Raw genomic sequence first — 20,748 nt, 5'->3', positions numbered from 1 at the left:
GACTCTCTCTGTTTGGCTCTCTTGCTTCATGCCCAAGCATTCCCCAGCTCACAGATGGAGAATTTTTAGCACATGGTAAATTCTTCTTCCTGCCCTCCGTTAGACCAGCATTGACTTCAGTATCCCCAGTGGCACTACCTTTGCCATTTTTCCATAAATCTAAATCTATTCTAACATGCAAAGCTTATTTTTAAAAAATCAAACATGTAACAGTTGCTTTCTCTCAGGAGTGAGGATGGGGAGAGGGTAAATAGAAGAGTTTCCGGTTTTAGGGCCGGCCTGTGGCTCATTTGGGAGATTGTGGTGCTGATAACAGCAAGGCCGCGTGTTCAGATCCCTATATAGGGATGGCCGGTTAGCTCACTTGGGAGAGTGTGGTGCTGACAACGCCAAGTCAAGGGTTAAGATACCCTTACCAGTCATCTTTTTTAAAAAAAAAATTTCCAGTTCTTTCTTTAAACACTTTTGAGTTGTTTGAAAGTTTCACAGTACACATGTAGTAGTTGTGTGGTTTAAAAATGAAAAAAGCAATAAGCGTATGTCCTACTGCATAGTTTTGCTTCTGCCTTCAGCCAGTTGTTCTGTAAGAACACGTTTCCCACACACATGCTGTGCTGTTGGGTTTTTCCAGCTCGGTGTCCTGCTCTTATGGAGGTTGGACCAAAGGGGCCGAGTACAAGGGACACCACTGCTAAAACAGGAGTATGGGGAGCAGCTCACTCACTGCATCTTCCGGCTCCCCCCTCCTGGCGAGTGAGTATGCAGCTCGTGCGTGGCCTGTGTGTGTCTACCTCCCTGGGGACTGGGGCAGCTCCTGGCCCAGAAGGGACCCCATCCCCTAGTCACTCTAGGAGCAGCAGGAGAACCTTGACTCCTTCATCATGTTTACCCTCAGGGACCTGGTTCAGTTGGCGAAGGCAGCTGTGAGCGGTGACGAGAAAGCCCTGGACATGTTCAACTGGAGAAAAAGCGGCTTGGGAAGCTTCCTGAAGATGGGGTCTCAGGAAGGGCTGTCGTTCTTTGTCAGTCTGATGGACGGTGAGGAACCTGGCTTGTGATTCTAGGGAGTCAGAGGTTTAGGAGTATCTAGTAAGGATTTTAACCTAATGGTGGCATTTCTGCATGAAATCAAAACAGGCGGCGTGCGTGCCAATGTCAGGGTGCCACGCCCGCCGGCGTCCCGCAGTTGTCTATCCAACACTCGGAGTGTGGCTTCTCTTTGTTGTGATGGACAAGGCGAGTGTTGCTTGTGCTTGAAGGGTTCTCCTGAGGTGGTCTTTAGTCAGCCATTGCATGCAGATAGTACGGCCCCAGAGACAGTAGAGACAGCTTTGGAAAGGTTTTTTTATGGCACTCCCTTCATTCAGTCTATGATTATGAAGCACTTCCAGTGTCCCAGGTGCTCAGCTGGGATCTGGGAATGAAGTGGGAGCAGGACTGGGTGGCTTTTGCCTCCAGCCTGCAGCCACCAACCAGCCTTCACAGGGGTCAGGATTAAGAGCCCTCTGTTTGACTTTCACACCACCCCTCCTCGGGGTGGGCAGGGGTTCAGGCTGCTCCAGCGGAGGCCCAAATAAACACACTGTGAAGGTGAAAGGGACTTTTACCGTCACACAAGGCAGTCACGGGTCTGTGTCTGTGCTGGAAGGGCCAAGGAGTTGAGAGCCACACTAAGGCCACAGGCATGAGGACAAGGAGCTTCACCTTGAGAGGAGATGAGAGTGGGCAGCCATGGGGCTTTGTAAATCTTTAAGTAAGAGAAACCTGTCATTTCAGGAGGTAAAGAGACAAGGTCTGGGCTGGCTGCTTAACTCAGATAGAGCATAGCCTTATAACAGCAAGGTCATGGGTTCGGATCTCCAAACTGGCCAGCTGCCAAAAAAATAAAAAGAGATGGGACCCACAGAGGGGGAAATGGAGAAGGTCCCAGAGGGGCCATCTGAGTGGGCAAAGCACTGTGGCAGTAGCAGAGAGGGGGCTTGTGAGGGCAAGGCCCCCTTAGGGAGGAGGGTGGAGAAGGTGGTATGGTGACGAGGCCTGTCCAGGAAAGATGTGGGTGGTCTGTAGGAGGGCGAGTAGTGCTACAGAGAAACTGGCTCTGGTGTGGTGCAAATCCCTGCCCATCAGGGGCTGTAGGCCTCGGGGGCAGCTTATTCCATGTGCCTCAGCTTTCTTATTTGGAAAATGGGGATTATACTAGTGTCTACCTGGTCGTTACCTGTAAGAGCGATTAAAATCGAGCCAGCCACGTAGTATGCGTGTGTCACATACTAGTTACAGTTATGATTAGCCTCTAGATAACCTTGAACTTTCAAGTTGAATAAGAACCCAAGTTATCCATTGGGAATAAGATGAGAAGAGACTGGGAGGGTGAGGAGGCTCCTGCAGAGCTGCAGAAATGAACCAGAGAATCCCCGAGAACTCACAGGACACTCACCACCACGATCACACAGGAGCAAAGGAGGCAGACAGAGGGGCAGGCTCAGGGCGGGGGGAGGAGGGATTCCGCACTAGGAGAAGGGGCCGCTTTGGCACAGCCGAGTCCTGTGGCTTAGACCACGGGGAACTGTGAGCTTGAGAGAGGGAGGTCCAGAGAGGGCCCGGCAAGACAGCACATGGCTCCCAGTGACACACGGACAGAAGAGACAGCATGCGGCAGCTACAGAGGGCGTACCGCATAGGGCTTTGGTGTGTGGAGGATGCATGTGCACCTGACACTCATAGACTAGGATGCACAGAGTCAGGGCTGTAGCATCAGAGGGTCAACTGAGTGGATGCCCAAACCCCCCAAGATGGGGGTGAGAAAGAACCGAGGGAGACAGCTCACGTCAAGGCTGAACCGAACCTATAAGGTGGAGACGGTTGCAGAGATGGAAGCTGTGAGGTTATGCGTGAGCGATCTGTTTCATATTCTTAGAGTGAAGGTGGCTTATTTTGAAAACGTCCTTACGTAGATAGAAGTAGCTGCTTCTGAGTGTCGTGGAAGCACAAATAGACCAGGAGCCGCCTCCAGCAGTGACCGCCTTTGCTCCTAGGGATGGTGCACTATGTGGATGAGAAAGGCAAGACCACCCGGGTGGCGGCCATGGACAGCTCGATCCAGATGCTGTTCTATATAGAGAAGTGGGAGGCGCTGGTGGTGGTCACGGAGAATCTCCTGCTGTCCTTGTACATAGTAACTCCCGAGGGCAAAGCTGAAGAGGTGACGAAGGTAGGTGGGAGCGCGGGGTCTGGGACAGGCATGCAGGGGCCTTGCTCACAGCATGCCGAAGAACGTAGGCCAGATTCTCGCCAATCTGGTTTGACTGCCCTTCTTTTCTGGTTAGCAAGAGTGAAAAAGCTGTCATATTTGTTTAAGAACAACTAACGTAGCTATTCAATATTGTTATCTACTGTACAATATTCAGTTCAGAGGTGAGGGAAATAAAAGGAAGGAGGTTTTCACAGCCTCAGGGCATGACAGTCACAGCACTCACCTCGCAGCATTTCCTTGACCTCCACACAGACCAGGTGGGGCAGGCGACAGCATCCCTGCTTCCCAGCTGTGTGTGGGATGGGCATTGAAGAGGCTTGTTTGCCAGCCAAGAGCCCAGGGTGTCCCTCACCCAGTGTCTTTTGGGAGGATTGTGGCCCCATAGTCTGTCATGTCTGCCATTCACCCACACGAGCACATTGTGTTACCAGATGGGTATGTTTGCAGTGACCCTCTTTGGGTAGTGGATATCTCAATGTGGCTACTAAAACGCCCGGAATGTCCTCAAAGGCACCTGGCAGCATCAGCTCTGGGACCACCCTCAGGCATGGGAGGCCTGCTACGAAGGCGTCAGAGGGGCCACGAGGTCCTTTATGGGGCCATGTATCCTCTTGGGGCACTGCCTGTTGCTGCCCCCCATTAGTTTCTGGGTTTGTACCATAGGAATCCATCCTCCTTGAAGAACACTGAACTCTTCCTAAACAGATTCTTGTGGATTACACAGTTAATTTTTTTTGTAAGTCATTTGTTTATTTGGTTATTTATGCATCCTGTAACAGTAGTTGATAACATGGTTACTAAGTCAAGTGGACCTGGTGTGTGAGTTAGCTCAGGCCTCCATAGCAAACCAGCACAGACTGCATGACTTAACAATAGACATTTCTCGCACATGGCTCTGGAGGCTGGATGTCCCAGGTCAAGGTGCTAGCAAACTCGGTTCCTGGTGAGGGCCCTCTGCCTGGTTTGTGGATGGCCACCTTCGTACTGTATCATCATGTGGCAGGAGGGAAAGAGAGATGGAAAGAGTGCCCATGGTCTCTCTTTACAAGGCCACAGTCCACCCTTATGACTTCATTTAACTTTAATTACCTCCTAAAGGCCCTATCTTTGAATCTAGTCACATTGTAGCTTAGGATTTCAACATGGGAATTTGGGGTTGGGGACATAGGTCAGTGCTCAGCACCTGGCTTCACACACCCTGGTAAGCTACTCACTGGCTGGTGGGCTCTGGGCAGGTTTGTTCTCTGCACTACAGGGAAAGTAGGACCTGCTGAGGGTGTAGTCATGACTGTGCAGGGAGCACACGGCGTGCCTGTGTGATCGCGCCAGAGACATGCTCACCGACAGGGTGCCCGACACACTGCATGCGAGGTAGCTCCTGTCTAACAAGCAGGGGTATCATCTGCTTCAGCCTCACACCTTGAAAACCAGGGACACCTCTTAAATTTGTCATTATTTGCCCTGCATTTCCTCCACCTGGTCAGGCTCTATGAAGCCACCAAAGACCAGAGACCCCAGTCTCACAAATTCTGGGCCAGGCAGTCTCGGCAAGAGCCATGTGCTTCTTTCGGGTTGTTTTCCCCACACAGGTAAAGTTGAGCGGGAAAACAGGCTGCCGGGCGGACATTGCTTTGATTGAAGGCAGCCTTCTCGTGATGGCCATCGGGGAGCCCATCCTGCGGTGAGAGCCCATCCTTCCCGTGCATGCCCCATGATGAAAATACTGTCAGAGTAAGCGCTTTAAGTAAACTTTTCACTGGAGTGTAACATAGGGACAGTAAAATGCACATATGTTGATGAATTTCACAAATTGGACAGATCCATGTGACCAGTTCCCAGATCGAGGAACACATTAGAGACCCCAAGAGTGTCCCCTCTCTGCTGTTCTCCCTGTGGGTCCCCACCCAACAGGGAGTACCATGCTGGTGTCTGCATGTGGAACCTCTGCCTGGTTTTTCTGAGCTTGATGTGAATAGAATCAGGTATTGTGGTCTCTGTTAGGTCTGGCTGCTTTAGATCACCATGCTACCTGGGGCTCTCCTGTGCTGCTGCGTGTGGCTGGAGTTCCCATGTTCCCACTGTGACCTATGTCATAGACCATCTTTTTTTTTTTTTTTTTTTTGTCCTTTTTGAGACCGGCCGCACCGCGCTCAGCCAGTGAGTGCTGTGAGCGCACCGGTCATCCCTATATAGGATCCGAACCCGCAGCGCGGGAGCACTACCGTGCTCCCAGCACCGCACCCTCCCGAGTGCGCCACAGGCTCGGCCCTAGACCATCTTTTATTAACAGCTGCTCTCTTTGATTATAAACAGGGCATAAAATAGTCCTAACCGTAACAATAGCATTCTTTTTCATACCAGGAGTCAGAAGAGCCATGTCTTTTTCCTTACTTTAAACGTTTCTCCAAGGTTCAGTGAAACCCTCAGAGCAGAGGAAAATGCCACTAACACAGCCCCCATCATGGGGCCTTCTTCCTTCCGTTATAGATTCTGGGATTTAGAACGAGGAGAGAATTATATACTGAGTCCAGAGGAAAAGTTTGGCTTTGAAAAAGGAGAGGCTATAAACTGCGTTTGTTACTGTAAAGTCAAAGGTGAGACTTCTTGGCCCAGCACATGAGAAATGGGGTCAACTTCAATCATTGTGCTTGGGCTGCAAAGTAATTACAGTGAGACCGGGGTCTGCTCGAAGAATGGTAAGTCAGTGATAGTGTCAGCCATTTGACTAAGTCAGTCAAGAATGAGCAAGTGACAGTAAAGCTTCATTATTCCACACGAAGGTCAAAGTGGTCAAAAGTGTGACAGACTGAATACAGGCACATTGATCTCTGTTCCCTCCTGAAGCCCCACAAGGAAGACAGTGTAGAGTGTGTATAAGCATGCGCATGCGTGTGTGCGCACACCAAGGCAGAAGGAATAGGAGGCAGCCAGAGCCACATTTGTCATTGTCTGCTGAGTGCTGAGCACTGGTGGATCCCTGGGAAGTGGAGGCTGACCAGGCAGATTGATCCCATGGAAAATAGAAAAACACAGAGAAAACAGCATCTACCCTGCCCCAGCACCAGCACCAGCACTTGTTGCCAGGCAGTGCCACATACCTGGTAAGAAGGATACAGCCAGGAGAGAGGCTGGAGAGTTACTGAACTGGGCAAGGCCTAATGTTTTAGAGAAGATGGTCAAAGAAGAGAGCTTGTTGCTGTTTTTGTCCTGTGTCAACTCAGTTAACATGCACTCTTTGGTCAACTATAGGTCTTCTGGCAGCTGGGACCGATAAAGGGCGCGTAGCCATGTGGAGAAAAGTGCTAGGCTCCCCGAACAGCCAGGGGGTGGAGGGCAAAGACAGGTGGACCCTTCAAACCCCCACTGAGCTCGAAGGAAACATCACGCAAATAAAGGTACGGCTCTGTGAGGCATTGGGTCCACTCACACTCTGCACATAGAAGTGGAGGAGGTAATTGGCTTAGAGCCTGTTTTATCCACTATCCAACATAAGACTGCAGACCTGTATTAGTTATTTATCTGCCTTTCTATCTACCCAACCCTGTCTCTATCTGTATATTAAAAACAGCTTTATTGAGATATAGTTCAAATAACAAATGGTTTTTAGTATATTCACAGTTTTGCAACCGTCATCACACTAAATTTTAGCATGTTTATCAACCCAAAAAAGAAATTTGTACCCTTAGCAGTCACTCCCCACTCCTCCTTTCCCCTTCCCCCAGACCTAGGCAGCCACTAACCTGCTTTGTCTCTGGAATTGCCTGGATGTTTCATATAAATGGAATCACACAATATGTGGTCTCTTCTGACTGGTTTCTTTTGCTTAGCATGATGTTTTCAAGGTGCGTTCATGCCGTAGTGTGTGTCAGTGCTTCATTCCCTGTTATGGCTGAATAGTATTCCATTGTATAGACATACCCATTTTGTTTATCTATTCTTCAATTGGTGGACATTTGGGTTGGTTCCACATTTGAGCTATTATGAACAAGGCTGCTGTGAACATTTGTGTACAGGTGTTTATGTGAACATACGTTATAATTTCTCTTGGGCATTTGGTTCTTTTTTATACTTTCTCTGTATTGTACTCTCTGTTACAAGACATTGCCATCAGGCCTTCCTTCCTTCGTTAAGCATGGTTCTTTTAGATCTTTGAATATATTTACAGTGGCTTCTTTGAAGTCTTTGCTGAGTCCAGCATCTGGGCTGTCTCGTGGCAGTGTCTGATGCCTGCTTTTTGTCCTGTGTCTGGGTCATATTCTTCTGTTTTGTATGGCTCTTAAGTTTTTGTTGAAAATTGAACATCTTAGACAGATTTGGAACTTTAATATGAAATTATGAAACTGGCATTTCACATCAGCAGAGGAAAGATGAATAATTTAATACATTGTGTAAAATGCCAATTTATTTATAACAAATAGGGCTGGCGGTTAGCTCAGTTAATTAGAGTGCAGCCTTATAACACCAAGATCATGGGTTTGGATCCCCATAATGGCCATCCACAAAAAAAAATAAGAAGTAAACATCCCTATGTCATACTCAGAAAAGCAAGTTCTAGAAGACAGCCAACCAGTTAGAACAGACACAGAATAGCCATACCAGTGTCTACCTGCTGAATCATAACTCTTAAGTATCTGTTTTAAAATTCTTCTACAAAATACACATTTTACCTTCATAAAAATTTTTTAAGTCATTTTTTAAACAAGAAGGAGACATGGTGCTTGGAAATGGTTTATGAGTCCTCATGTATATAAATGTCCCTGACTGTGTCTTTCCTCGGCTTTGTTCACACGTTTGGGATGAAGTGGGGCTCCAGGAAGAACCTGCTGGCCGTGAACAGCATTAGCTCTGTGGTGATCCTCAGCGAGCAGGCCATGTCCTCGCACTTCCACCAGCAGGTGGCCGCCGTGCAGGTCTCCCCGAGCTTGCTCAACGTGTCCTTTCTGTCCACGGGGGCAGTGCACAGCCTGCGCACAGACATGCACATCATTGGAGTGTTTGCCACCAAGGTGACTGCTGGAGGGTGCGAGGGGTGGGGGGGGCGGCACAGGGTCAGACGAGGGGTCTTCACCACAGACGAAAAACCTGCTCGTTCATTAGGGCAGTTCAGGACAAGGAGAGGCCCAGGTGGCAGGGTGGGCCTCTTCAGTTCTTTCCTGGATTATCTTGTTTCCCAAATCTCCATGTGCATCATAATCATAAAGAAAATAAAAACCAGGAGTATTTTATGTAAGGTGATAAACAGTCTTAACTTGTGTCCTTGTGGGCTCAGTGATCTCATGTCAGGGTGACAGAGAGCATGGAGGACAAGGTAAAGGAGGGAAGAGGGGCTTTGCATCTCACTTCTCCAGACCTTTGCTTTTGAGTGGCTGTTTTCTTTTTAGGATGCTGTTGCTGTCTGGAACGGAAAACAGGTGGTGATCTTTGAGCCTTCTGGAGCCACGTTTCGGAATGCAGGTGAGAGTTTTCGCCCCCCAGAGGGGACTCACAATGCCCTGATTTATTCTCTCACCATCTAATGAGAGGGATGCTGGTGCCAGTGGTATGGTTAGAGTGTTGGCCCGGGGCTGGGAGACCATCGTGTCAGTACTCACACTGGCTCTGCCAGCACCTCCTGGACTGCATCCTGCTGAAATCAGTCAAAGTGGTTGAGAACTGCAGCCAGATCCAGGGCCAGCAAGCCCTTCTGGGCTCCCAGGCTTCTAAATGGCTCAGAAATAAGACCGTGTGGGTGTAAACAACTATAGTGCTTTCATGGGGTCCCTTCCAGGGAAGGGGGTGACTACATACCCATCTTCTGAGATGTTTCCAGACCATACACAGCAGTGAACCCGTGGTGTCTTGACCAAAGCCAGCCTCTGTCTGAAAAGTTTAGGGTGGATCTTCAGAGACACCCCATCAATCTCAAACAGCTCTCTGCATCCTGTCAGTCTCGCCAGCTCTCTATTTGATTGGGCCACCTTTATTCTCCGCTCTTAAGCACATGCCTGTAGGAGCATCCTGGGGCTGCTGTAACAAATTACCACACACTTAGTGGCTTAAAATAAAACTTATTCTCACAGATCTGAAGGCTAGAAGTCCAAAATCAGTTTCACTGGGCCAAAATGAAGGCACCAGCAGGGCTGTGCTTCCTCTGCAGCCTCTAGGGCAGAATCCCTTCCTGGTTTCTTCCAGCTCGGGGTGGCCGCTGGCCATTCTTGGCTTGTGGTCACAGAAATCCAGTCTCTGTGTCTGTGGTCACATTGCCCCATCTGAAATCTGCCTCCCTCTTACAGAGCACTTGTGATTGCATTTAGGGCACACCTGTATAACCTTCCCATTGTAAAACCTTCCCATCTTTTGCTGTATGAGATGTATTAATCTGTTTTGTTGCTTATAACAAAATACCTGGAATTGGGTGATTTGTAAAGAAAATGAAATTTATTGCCTACCGTTTCTGAGGCTGGGAAGTCCAAAGTCCATCTGGTGGTGGTGACAGTGGCCCAGGGGTCTCACATTACAAGATGGTGGAAGCAGGGAGAGCAGAGACAGACTTTCCTCTTTTAAAGCCCTCAGAACCACACCCTGACCACCATTTTTAATCCATTCACTACTGCATGGTCCTACAATCCAATCACCTCTCCAAGGCCCCACCTTTCAATTACCATAATAGCATTTCCCGCGCTCTTGAAAGTCACAGTGGGGGCTAAGTTTCTAATACATAAAACTTGGGGGACATAATTCAAGCTTCAAGGAGTTCTGGGGGGACATAATTGAATCCACTACATGAGGTAAAATGCACAGGTTTTGGGGATTAGGACATAGTGTCTTTGGGGATGTTTTCCAGCCTGCGATGGCCCAGCCCGCAGGATGTGCTCCTTTAGGGGACTCTCCTGCACAGTTCTTCCTCCACCGTCCTGGCCTCCATGCTCTCTAACTCACAAGACTTGTCACTCTGCTGTTCCAGTGGTGACTGCTGCCCCTTGTTTGAACATCTCCACCTCTCTAAGGATGTCTTCCACTGGCTATGACCTCTCTCCCTCTTATCTTTCTCATACTTCTTTTCTCTCCCCTACCACTTCTCCCCTCTCCTATGCAGACTCATAGAATTAACTCCTCATTCCGCCAGTGGGACCAGCACAGCAGGTGTGTGTGTCATCTCCCTAAGGAGATAAGAACGTCTTTAGAGCCAGATACCAGGGTTTATCATCTCCAAAGTTCTAGTTAAGATAAGTGGACACTTGCTTAAGTGAGTTCCCACAGTGGGCCCGTCGCCTGCAGGAGCTGTTGCTGCTGGCTGTGGCCTTGGGCTGTTGCCTGTGCCTTTGAGCCTCACTTTCCTCTTCTGTAAGATGCAGATGACACGTCCCCCGTGGAGCTGTCACAAGGGCTGAGACAAAGGAGGGATCGTGTGTGAATATGCTTCTGAAACTCTGAGGACATGTGGAAAGGGTAGCTGCTGCTGTCCTGATGCTTGTCCTTCATCCTAGGTGCCTTCCTGTGTGAGTCTCCATTGTTAGCAATGCATGAAGAAAGCGTTTACACGGTGGAGCCAAACCGAGTTCAAGTTCGCACCTGGCAGGTAAATTGCTGCTCTTCAGCAAGTCCGTGATGATAGAGAAAATTGGAGCAGAGTTTAAAACAGTATCTCTAAATTGAGGCAAGGCCTGTTTATTGACATCACCTGGGTAGGTCATATCTGCCTTGTCAGGTTGTTGATTCTGGGACAGCTGCTCCATCTGGGACAGCTGCTCCATCTATGGCTGTTGTGACTTCAGAAATCTGGAGACAGGGCAAGGACCTTCTGCAGTGAAAAGGATACTGTGCTGGACCTTGAATGCACAGGAATCGGAACCCTTCACCTTGGTGTTATGACACTATGCTCTAGCCAACTGAGCGTACCAGCCAGCTGCTTGCCGGGTTAACATGTATCCTGAAGGCGGAATGGCCATCAGTTCAGCACAGAAGGTCTGAGCATGAGGGCCGGGGTGGGAGCAGTGCTTGCCTCTGAGATAAGCGGCCTCCAGCATGCCATTCTGTTCCCTTTTGAGAGTGTAGAGCAAGGTACCCCCTGCCCTCTCTGCATCCCCATATCTTTGCTGGAACCCTGTGGGGCTGGCATGTTGTGTTAGCTTACTGTGGCTATTATAACAAATTACCACAGACTGGGTGGCTTAAAACAGCAAATTTATTCTGTTACAGTTCTGGATGCAAGAGTCTGAGTGACATTCAGGTGTTGTCAGGGCTGGTTTCTTCAGAAGGCTGTGAGGGAGCATCTGTTCCTGCCTCTTTGAGCTTCTGGTGGTTCTGGCAGTCATTGGCTTGTGGCTGCATCACTCCGGTCTCTTTGTCCATCTTCACATGGCCTTCTCTGTGTCTGCATATTCTCCTCTTCTGTGTTTATAAGAACACTTGTTATTGGATTCAGGGCCCACCCTAAGCTGGGATAATCTCATCTTAAGATCTTTAACTTAATCACATCTGCAAAGGCCCTTTCACCAAATAATGTCACAGGTTCCAGGCGGACATATCCTTCAGGGCCCCACTGTTCAAACCACAGTGTGCAGCAATGTTCTGGAACAAGGTCGAGGGCATTTGCCACGGCTCTGATTTTAGCTATTGGTGCAGTTTTTATCCAGCTTCGAGTTCTCTCCTGGAACCCACCACCAATTCCCTGGCCTTGCACCTCACATGCTGCCCATCCACTCCCCTCTCGTGGAGTGGTCATTTCTCAGTGGCGGTCAGTAAACATGACAGTGATAAGTGCCAAAGGGAAAACTAACGAATTGTGGTGGGAGATGGCAGTCTGAGTCACATGGAAGGAAGACATGGGAGCCACGCAGCCCTGCACCCTCTGGGCAGAAGGTACAGGCAGAGGGAGGTGTTACCAGCCACAGGTTCGAGAAGAAGCAGAGAGGCTGGAGGGAGGCGACCAGGGCCCCGGATGTCCCACACCTAGAGAGAGTGGATTCCTTTCCACCTGTGCCTTCTCTCACCCCTTTACATGTGTGCTCTGACCCCTGCAGTCCTATGGGGACATACAGGTGAGGTGGTGAGGGACCGTGTTCTTAAGGACAGATAAAGGGACCGCTGCATTAGTAGAGAGACTTACAGAGGCAGGATGTGCGGGTCGGCGGCATGCCGGGAGGGGGCACGCTGACTGCTAGGAGGGGGCAGACCTGGTGGGAAACAGAGCCAATGAAGAGCCCTGTTGGCAGGGCTTGGCCGGGCTTGGCAGGGCATCTGACAACAGCTGGCGCAGAGCTGGATCCTTTCCTTACTGTGTTAATTTTTTGTGTATGTTTCGTTCTCTTGGTTTTGTTTGTTTGGGCGCTAGCTGGTAAGGGAATCCGAACCCTTGACCTTGATTATCAGTCTAACCAAGTGAGCTAACCTGCCAGCCTTATTTGTTAGTAAGTTAAAAAAGGAGTGTATGTTGGTTGTCACCAGAAAGGTAATGCCAACACGTGTAAAGGGAAGTCAATGATCTCTCGGGTCCCCTGCTGGCGGATGTCCTCCCAGACCCTTCTGCCTCTTCCACAGCCGCTGCCAGTGTCTGTGTCAGGAGGAGGTGGCTCTGGACACTCAAGCCTTCCTGGGCCAGAACATAAGTGCCCTGGCCCATTTTTGGCCCTGCGTGTGTTTCACTACGTTGTGTCAGCCTCATGGAGGCCCCGCAGGCTAAGTGCTGAGGAAGGGGCTGGCACGTGGGACAGCAGGGTGAGTGGAACTGAGGCAGGAGGGCTGGCAGCTGATTGCAAAGGGCCCCAACCCTGAGACAGCGGGGGGCAGTGGGGTCAGAGCCAGAAGTGACAGGGCATGCTTTGATTTGCTTTTTGTTGTTGTTGTTTTGTGTTGTTTTCTCACTAGAAGGTAAGTTCTGTACTAGTGCAGTGGGAAACACTTGGGTAGTTGGCGAAGACAGTGAAGTCACAGATGCCACAAGTGGCAGGCTCCGAGGGCCTGGACCCGGGCAGTGGCTGCAAGAAGAGGCTGGAGCAGAGCAGGGGCTGTGGGTAGTTAGGAGGGTGGGTGACCAGTTGTGTGGTGGGTGACTAAAGAGAAGGAGCAGTTGAGGATGTTCAGAGTTCTCTAGGCTGCGAGACTGGGTTTATCATGGTGTCTTTAAGATGCAAGTCCAGAAGCAGAGCAGGTGTAGGGGGCAGAGCAGAATGTGAGTTCCAGGTACCTCGGAACACCCTTAGAGATACCTAAGAGACAGCTGGAAGTACAGGTTCCGGAAGTTAGGGCTGGGCAGGCGTTCGAAGGCAGTAATTTGGGAATTTGGAATCATGGATACAAAGACGGTAGTTGAAGCAATGTGGAAGCAAGACGAGGTAAGCTCAGGTTTGAACCCGGGACCCCATGTGTAAAGAACAAGCAGAGGACAACCTTGCTAAGAAGCCAAGAACCTAGCTATTCCCTTGTGCTGTCTTTTCATCCTGTGTTCAAGCAGCTGTTCACTCATTCCACGTGAATTTACCAAATTCCTGCTAGCCACATCAAAATAAAGATCAGATTCCTCAGATTGGGGCTGGCCAGTTAGCTCAGTTGGTTAGAGCGCAGCCTTAAAACACCAAGGTCATGGGTTCGGATCCCTGTATAGGCCAGCTGCCCCCGCAAAAAGAACAAGATTCCTCAGATTGCCATTCCCCCTCCGCCTCCCATCCATCCCCCCATCCTGTTTCCTAGACTCACTCCATGTTCCTGCCTCCTCTCCTGCTTTTGGAGTCTCTCTCTGTTCAAAACTCTATGCACACTAAGTTCTGTTAGAGCACTGCTGGTCTTCCAGCCTGGCTCCTCGCTCAGAGTCCATACAACTCCTGTGCACTGGAGTTGTGCCTCCCCCGCTGCCTGTGTTTGCCCTGAGATGTGTTCAGTTGTGTGCATCTGACTCGCTGCCCCCACTACCACTCACCGCTGTGATGCTCTGTCCCCAACCCATCCGTGCAGGGTGTCGGCATTCACTGGGTGTTGCCTGAATTAAGCCAAGAACCTCTCTGAAACTTGGAGGACTAGGGTCAATCTGTGTAAAAGACACACTGCAAAGCAGAAGGTCTGCTCATGTGTAACTGTGGGGTGTACTTTCCAATCTGCTATGAAGGTAAAAGTGACATTTAATATATATATTTTTTTTCGTGGCCGGCTGGTATGTGGATCCAAACCCTTGACCTTGTTCTTAATCAGTACCACACTCTAACCGAGTAAGCTAACCAGTCAGCCAAAAGTGACATTTTAATAATAGGGCTAGCTGGTTAGCTCACTCAGAGTGTGGTGCTGATAAGACCAAGGCCTAGGGTTCCATCCCTGTTACTGGCCAGCTGCCAAAAAAATAAATAAAAATAAAAATATAAATGATATGAAATCACTTTCCAGCTCAAAACTCTGCAGTGTCTTCCATTTTCACTTAGAACAAAAGCTAGCTGTCACCTTGGCCTACAGGACGCTCCTGTGTGGTTTCTGCACAGCTGCCCGCCCTCTGTGCACACTCCCACCATTGCTCACTTGTTCCTGCCACGGGGGTCCCAGACCACAGAGGCCCCTTCCTGCTTCTGTGCATGCTGCCTCCCTTCCTGGAATGCCATCCTGGGGCTCTCCACATAGCTGGCTCCTTCCTCTCCTCAGTCTCAGTTTAAACATTGCTCCTAGACAAGATTTTATTTCTTAAACATTTTACTGAAGTATAACATCCATATGGGAACAGTGGGTGTGTCATGCGTAAGTGTACAACTCAGCGAACTTTCACAAGTGGAACATGCCCATGATGTAACTGGTATCCCAGTAAAGCTCCTTCCTCTCACCATCCCCCACCCAGGGGTAGCCGTTCCCACGACACTAACAATGTGAGAAATTATCAGGGGCTTTAACACAGCACCTCCACAGACAGGGCCTCCCAGGCTGAGTCAGGTGGACCCAAGTGGTGCTTTTGTAACATTCCACATATGACCCATACAGCACGTTCTCAGGTGAGGTTACTTGGATGTTTGCTGTTGATCTAGCTGCCGTCTGTTCTTCCCTCTAGACGAAGCTCCAGGGCTCTCCAGAGGGCAGGGTCCCCTCTTTCCCCTGTGGCTCTAGAATCTAGCAGAGTGCTGGGCACACACGAAGCCATCAGTAAATACGTATTGAATGAATGAGTGGAGAGCACAAGAGTGTCTGTGAATAATGTTCAGTAGCAAAAATTAAATGCTATAAAAACTGCTTTCCTAAATTTCTTGTTCTTTTCTCTCCTTAGGGGACTGTCAAACAGCTCCTGCTTTTCTCTGAGGCTGAGGGGAATCCATGCTTCCTGGACATTTGCGGAAATTTCCTGGTCATAGGGACAGACTTAGCTCACTTCAAAAGCTTTGATCTTTCCCGAAGGTACAATTTTTGTCCAAGTAAAAGTATTACATTTTTTAAATTAGCAGATAATGTGGTGGGTAGAAAATGGGATGGAAACCAGAAAACTCTTTAAGTTCTCATTTCAACATTAACATGCCACTTCATTTTTTGAAATAACTTATGTCTTGGTCTAAATTCTTAGTCTTTGCACGATGATGGAGCAGCACACAGGAGGAGGAGGGCCGAACAGGTGAAACGCAGGGGACTTTTCAGGGTGATGAAAGTCTTGTATATGACAGATTGTCTTAGTTTTGTGCTGCTATAACACAAATACCTGAGACTGGGTAATTTATAAACAACAGAGGCTTATTTGGCTTACGATTCTGGGACAGCTGCATCTGGCATGGGCCTCAGGCTGCTTCTACTCAAGGTGGAAAGCAGCAGGCAGCTGGGGAGTACAAGCAGATCACATGGCAAGAGGAAGCCATAGAGAGAGAGGAGGTGCCAGGGTCTTTTAAACAACCAGCTCTCACGGGAACTAATAGAGCAAGATCTCACTCATTACTCCCCCACCTAGGGAGAGCATTAATCCATTCGTGAGGGATCCGCCCCCGTGAGTCAAACTGCCACACTGGGGATCAGATTTCCATGAGTTCTGGGAAGACAATACATCCAAACTCCATCAATGGATACATGACACTGTGTGTTTGTCAAAACCCATAGAACTTTACAGCCCAAAGTGTGAAACCTTAATGTTTGAAAAATTTTTTAAAAATTATTTAGAACATTGGGGGAACCTCATGATGGAATATAAAAGGGGACAAAACAATGTAACTGTATGACAGATTATGAAACAGCCTTACTAAAGGGTGTGGGGGAAGAGATGGTGACATGAGTAACTCTGGGAATGAGTGGAGACTGTAACACCAGGACAAGGACTGCAGGAAAGCACGGCACTTTGGTTAATAACATTGTTTCCCCAGGGTATGGATTAACAATTCTGATACTATGTACTGGAATTGAATAATTAAGTGGATAGCAGGTGATAGGAGCCGGATTTCTCCTTGTCAGAGTGGGAGGTGACATGAGCAAGGGGAGGAAGATAGAATGATTCTTGAGTTGAAGACATTGGTAGAAACTTAATACAGATATGGGAGACCACACATAAAACTAACTTCTGGTAAGTATCTGTACAATAGCTGTACACACGTGCTTCCTTGCTCTGTCAGCCGAGAGGGCCCAGGAGCAACAATACCCTGGAGCAGGGAGCACACCCAGTGCCCAGATCTCAGCTTCTAACATGTTCCAGTTAGAGGAACCAGGGCTCCTTGGAGAAATGGCTGGTTCTAGGACTGGGGCAGGAAACACACAAATGAGCCTGCAGCAGCGTGTACAGCCACAGAGTGGGGAAGTGCTTTTTAAAAAAAAAAACAACACACAAAAAAAACCCAACAACAACAAACAGAAACCTCACAATGATGGGGTTGAGTCACAGTGACACAGGAACCAACTGAAAGAGCTCCCAGTAGCCAAAGTTGGAACAATTTGGGCTGGCCCGTGGCTTACTCGGGAGAGTGTGGTGCTGATGATACCAAGGCCACGGGTTCGGATCCCATGTAGGGATGGCCGGTTAGCTCGCTGGTTGAGCGTGGTGCTGACAACACCAAGTCAAGGGTTAAGATCCCCTTACTGGTCATCTTTTTAAAAAAAAAACAAAAACAAAAAAAAAACAAAGTTGGAACAATTTGAGCAACAAAATAAGTCAAGTAGCATTGAATTATAACCCAAAGTACAAAATCAATATATGTGAGTCCACACTGACATAAATGATGGAAGAAGTCAGTAATGGGGGGAGAAGAGACACATCTCCCATACAGAAGAATTCCAAGTCATTTACAGAGCTACCCTACCCTCAGAGAGGGGAGTGGGGCTTAACTCCCTACTCCATGCGAGTAGGCTGCACTTTGTGAATGTTTTCTAAAGAGTATGGTATTGGGGGGGGTAGGTAACTTCACAGTGGAGAAACCTGACCAACAAGACCTCAGCCAGGCGATCAAGGTCAGCATCAGCAGGATTAGTTCTGGTTGACAGTGGGCGCCCTGATATGATGTGGTAAGAATGGCACTTGACCTCTGTGCTTTTCCTCCCAAACCCACAACCCCAATCTGATCAGAAGGAAGACATCAGACAAAGCCCACTGAGGGGCCTCCTACAGTAAAGGGGACAGCAACGCTCAGAGTTGCCCAAGTCATCAAAAACAAAGAATGTCTGAGAAACCATTACAGCCAAAGGGAGCCCAAGGAGACCTGACAACTAAATGTCACATGGGATCCTGGATGGGATCCTGGGACAGAAAAATACATTAGGGAAGAACTGAAGAAATATGAATAAAAAAAATCGGGAGGTACCACTGCATACCTAGAATTGTTTATATCGGCAGCAAACTAGAAGCAACTAAATGCTACTGGCAGGGGACGATTTAAATAACTCTTAGTTTATCCATCTAATAATGGAAAACTCTGCAGCTGTAACACAGAATAATGCAGCAATCCCCTGTATGCTGTAAGATCACCAAAACAGTGTAACAGGCAAAACACAAAGTGCAGAATGGTGTTTTCAGTAAGCTATTTTTTAAGAAGCGGGGACTAAGAATACATATTCATATTTACTCACAACAGTATATGAGGTTTAAAAACTCCCCCCAGGTTCTGAGTTTGGCCCGTGTCATGGTGCACGTGTAGCACCCACCAAAAGAAGCAGCAAATTGCCAGCAGAGCGCACTGTGTGCATGAAGGTTCCAGGGCAGTCAGAGAAACAAGTCCTCATTCTGCGACCTGCGCACGGACGATACATGGTACATACGCACAGCACATGGGCGTCTGGCATGCTCTGAAGGTCCTTTCTCCCCCCACAGAGAGGCAAAAGTTCACTGTGGCTGCAAGAACCTGGCCGAGTTGGTCCCCGGCGTGGGGGGCATCGCCTCTCTCAGGTGCAACGCCAGTGGTAACAAGATCAGCATCCTCCTGAGCAAGGTGCGGCGCAGGTCCTGCTGCTCATGCGGGGTGGGCTGGAGGGTGTTTGTCTGCTTGGGGTCTTGCCGGCCCCTCCCTCCACCTTGGTCTCTGCCCTGCTGCTCCAGGGTCTCCCTCCTCCCCTCCCGTGTGGGCCCTCTCCCTTCTTCTCCTCTCTCCCCTCTCTCTTCAGAACTCTCCCACCCCTTCTGTTTCTTAAACCCCACCTCACACCCATTTGTCTTCATTTCTAATTTCATCAGAAACAGTTGTTTCTTCTTCAGAGAGTCCCTCACTTCTCTTCTGAATGAGTGAATGAACAAACCCTGGGGGTGGTAAGGAACCGGCCAACTCCCAAACAGGTCCACCGGGCCCTCAGCTTCCTTTCAGACCCCTTCCTCCTCCAGCCTTCCCCAGTCCTGCCACCCTTCGAGCGCCGGAGAATGTGCATTGGGAGGAGCACGGTGTCCAATGAGTTCTAGAGAACTGTTCCTAGAGGTGGATGAAGAGGCCAGGGTGGATGCAGAAGTCGCTTGGTCCCCTTCGCGGCAGTCCTGGGGGCTGGCCTTGCGGTGGGAGCGGGGCTTGGTGACGGATCTGCCACAAGGCAAGAAGGGCAGGGGCTGTCAGATGCCTAGCAGTTTCCAACCCTCACCGCTGGGTGGAGGGCAGGAGAGGAAGCTGGGTGGATGGGTTGAATGAGAGGCGTCTGGGAGCAGAGAGGGGCAGTTCCACACCCGGCCTGAATCTCAGAAGCCAGACCTGGCTAGAGAGGGAGTAAAAGGCGAGGCCTGGTGGTGTTCCTGAAGCACGTGCTCAGGGAGGGAAAGCCACCCCCAAGAACCCAGACGGGCCCTGGGGGAGCAGACTCATCGGGTGCAGAGGGAGGTGGGGGCGGTTCCCCATCATCCCTCCAGCAGCCAGGCAGAGCTGGACATGCATGCACCCATCTAGCCACACTGGGGGTCCCGTGATCCTGGGATGCACATGGGGGTGAGGGTGACGGAGGCTAACCGCTGGGAAGGACCCGCGAGAGAGGGTGGGGGCCACACAGGGACTGGGGAGCCAGGGACGGCAAGACGGGGGCTCCTACCCTCCTCTCTTGGGTCCTCTCTCGAGTAGCCCCGCCCCACTCTCATCACATTTAAAACTCTTGCTACTCTTGCTCTTGGGAAAAGAAAAAAACAGAAAATGTTCAACTAGGAAAAAGGGGTTTTCAGTGAGAAATAGCTCCCCCCACCAGCCCCATTGGCGCTCCCTCCCCTGTGGCAGCTGTTGGTGGGGGCTGGGCTTTGGCTAGGAGAGGGCCTGGTCCTCCCTGGCCCCAAGGGAAGGGGGCAGGACAGATGGAGCGGCAAGCAGGTCCTCCTGGGCAGGGGCTGTGGCATTGAGGGTGACTCTTGGTGGCTTGTCCTATTTGTTTCCTCCAGTTCATTGTTTTCATTTCGTTTATGGCATGTGTGAAGATGAACATGAACAAAGAGCTTATGTTTTTAAATGGTTGTAGGGGCCAAGGGAAGACATCACCTTCAACCCCCTGAAGGTTCTTTGAAAAATCTTCTGATAAATAAATTACTATGAAGAAAAGACAATAAATTTTACTATATCATAGTTTTATGTGACACAAGAGCCCTGTGAATGAAGACCCAAAGATATAGGGAAAATTGTCCATATTTGTGCTTAGGTTGAATGAAGCATACACAGCTGTGTAAAAACGTGACTGCACAAGAAAATGTGATATAACACTCACAGATTGAGTGGGGAGACCCAGCAGGGCCTGTCTGGATTCCTCTTCTCCACTCTGTGTAGCATTCATTCCTCTGGGGTATGGGGCAGGACCCTTCTGGAATAGGGGTCTTAGGACCTACAGTCACACAAAGTAGGTCAGAGTATTTCTTCGTGGCCAGCCCCAAGATGGGGGGGAGGGTGTTAGAGTATATCAATGACTCACCTTGGGAGTAGGGACTCTAATTCCTGTGGCTTGCCTCGGGAGAATGAGGCTGAGAGACAGGAGAAGGGCAGAGGAAAACTTTGCTTTGGAGGCTGCTTCTTAGCCCTTTCCTTTGGGGTATCGCTTTCTGGGCCCCAACGTAGTCAGACCTTTTTTTGATTTTATTTTTGGTTTCTTCCATTGCTGGTAAGCTTACAGTCTTTTTTTTTTTTTTTTTTTTTTTTTTTTTTTTT

The 20,748-nt window shown here is 49.3% G+C and overlaps 1 protein-coding gene across 1 annotated transcript in view; it reads left to right on the top strand.

The window, feature by feature from the left end:
- The window catches only part of IFT140 (intraflagellar transport 140), a 79,947-nt gene that overhangs the window by 6,240 nt on the left and 52,959 nt on the right, over positions 1 to 20,748 (top strand). Inside the window, exons 3-13 of the mRNA XM_008581411.1 lie at positions 632 to 753; positions 896 to 1,038; positions 3,036 to 3,211; positions 4,843 to 4,934; positions 5,741 to 5,847; positions 6,503 to 6,648; positions 8,056 to 8,259; positions 8,635 to 8,707; positions 10,720 to 10,811; positions 15,465 to 15,592; positions 18,468 to 18,585. Of these exons, the coding sequence (XP_008579633.1) occupies positions 632 to 753; positions 896 to 1,038; positions 3,036 to 3,211; positions 4,843 to 4,934; positions 5,741 to 5,847; positions 6,503 to 6,648; positions 8,056 to 8,259; positions 8,635 to 8,707; positions 10,720 to 10,811; positions 15,465 to 15,592; positions 18,468 to 18,585 (1,401 nt within the window). The remainder of the gene's footprint in view (positions 1 to 631; positions 754 to 895; positions 1,039 to 3,035; positions 3,212 to 4,842; positions 4,935 to 5,740; positions 5,848 to 6,502; positions 6,649 to 8,055; positions 8,260 to 8,634; positions 8,708 to 10,719; positions 10,812 to 15,464; positions 15,593 to 18,467; positions 18,586 to 20,748) is intronic.

This window comes from Galeopterus variegatus, unplaced genomic scaffold, assembly GCF_000696425.1.
Source record: "Galeopterus variegatus unplaced genomic scaffold, G_variegatus-3.0.2 Scaffold92, whole genome shotgun sequence".
In the NCBI taxonomy this organism is placed as follows: Eukaryota; Metazoa; Chordata; class Mammalia; order Dermoptera; family Cynocephalidae; genus Galeopterus; species Galeopterus variegatus.
Note: the sequence above shows the minus strand (reverse complement) of the source record. Positions and strands in the feature narration are given on the sequence as shown.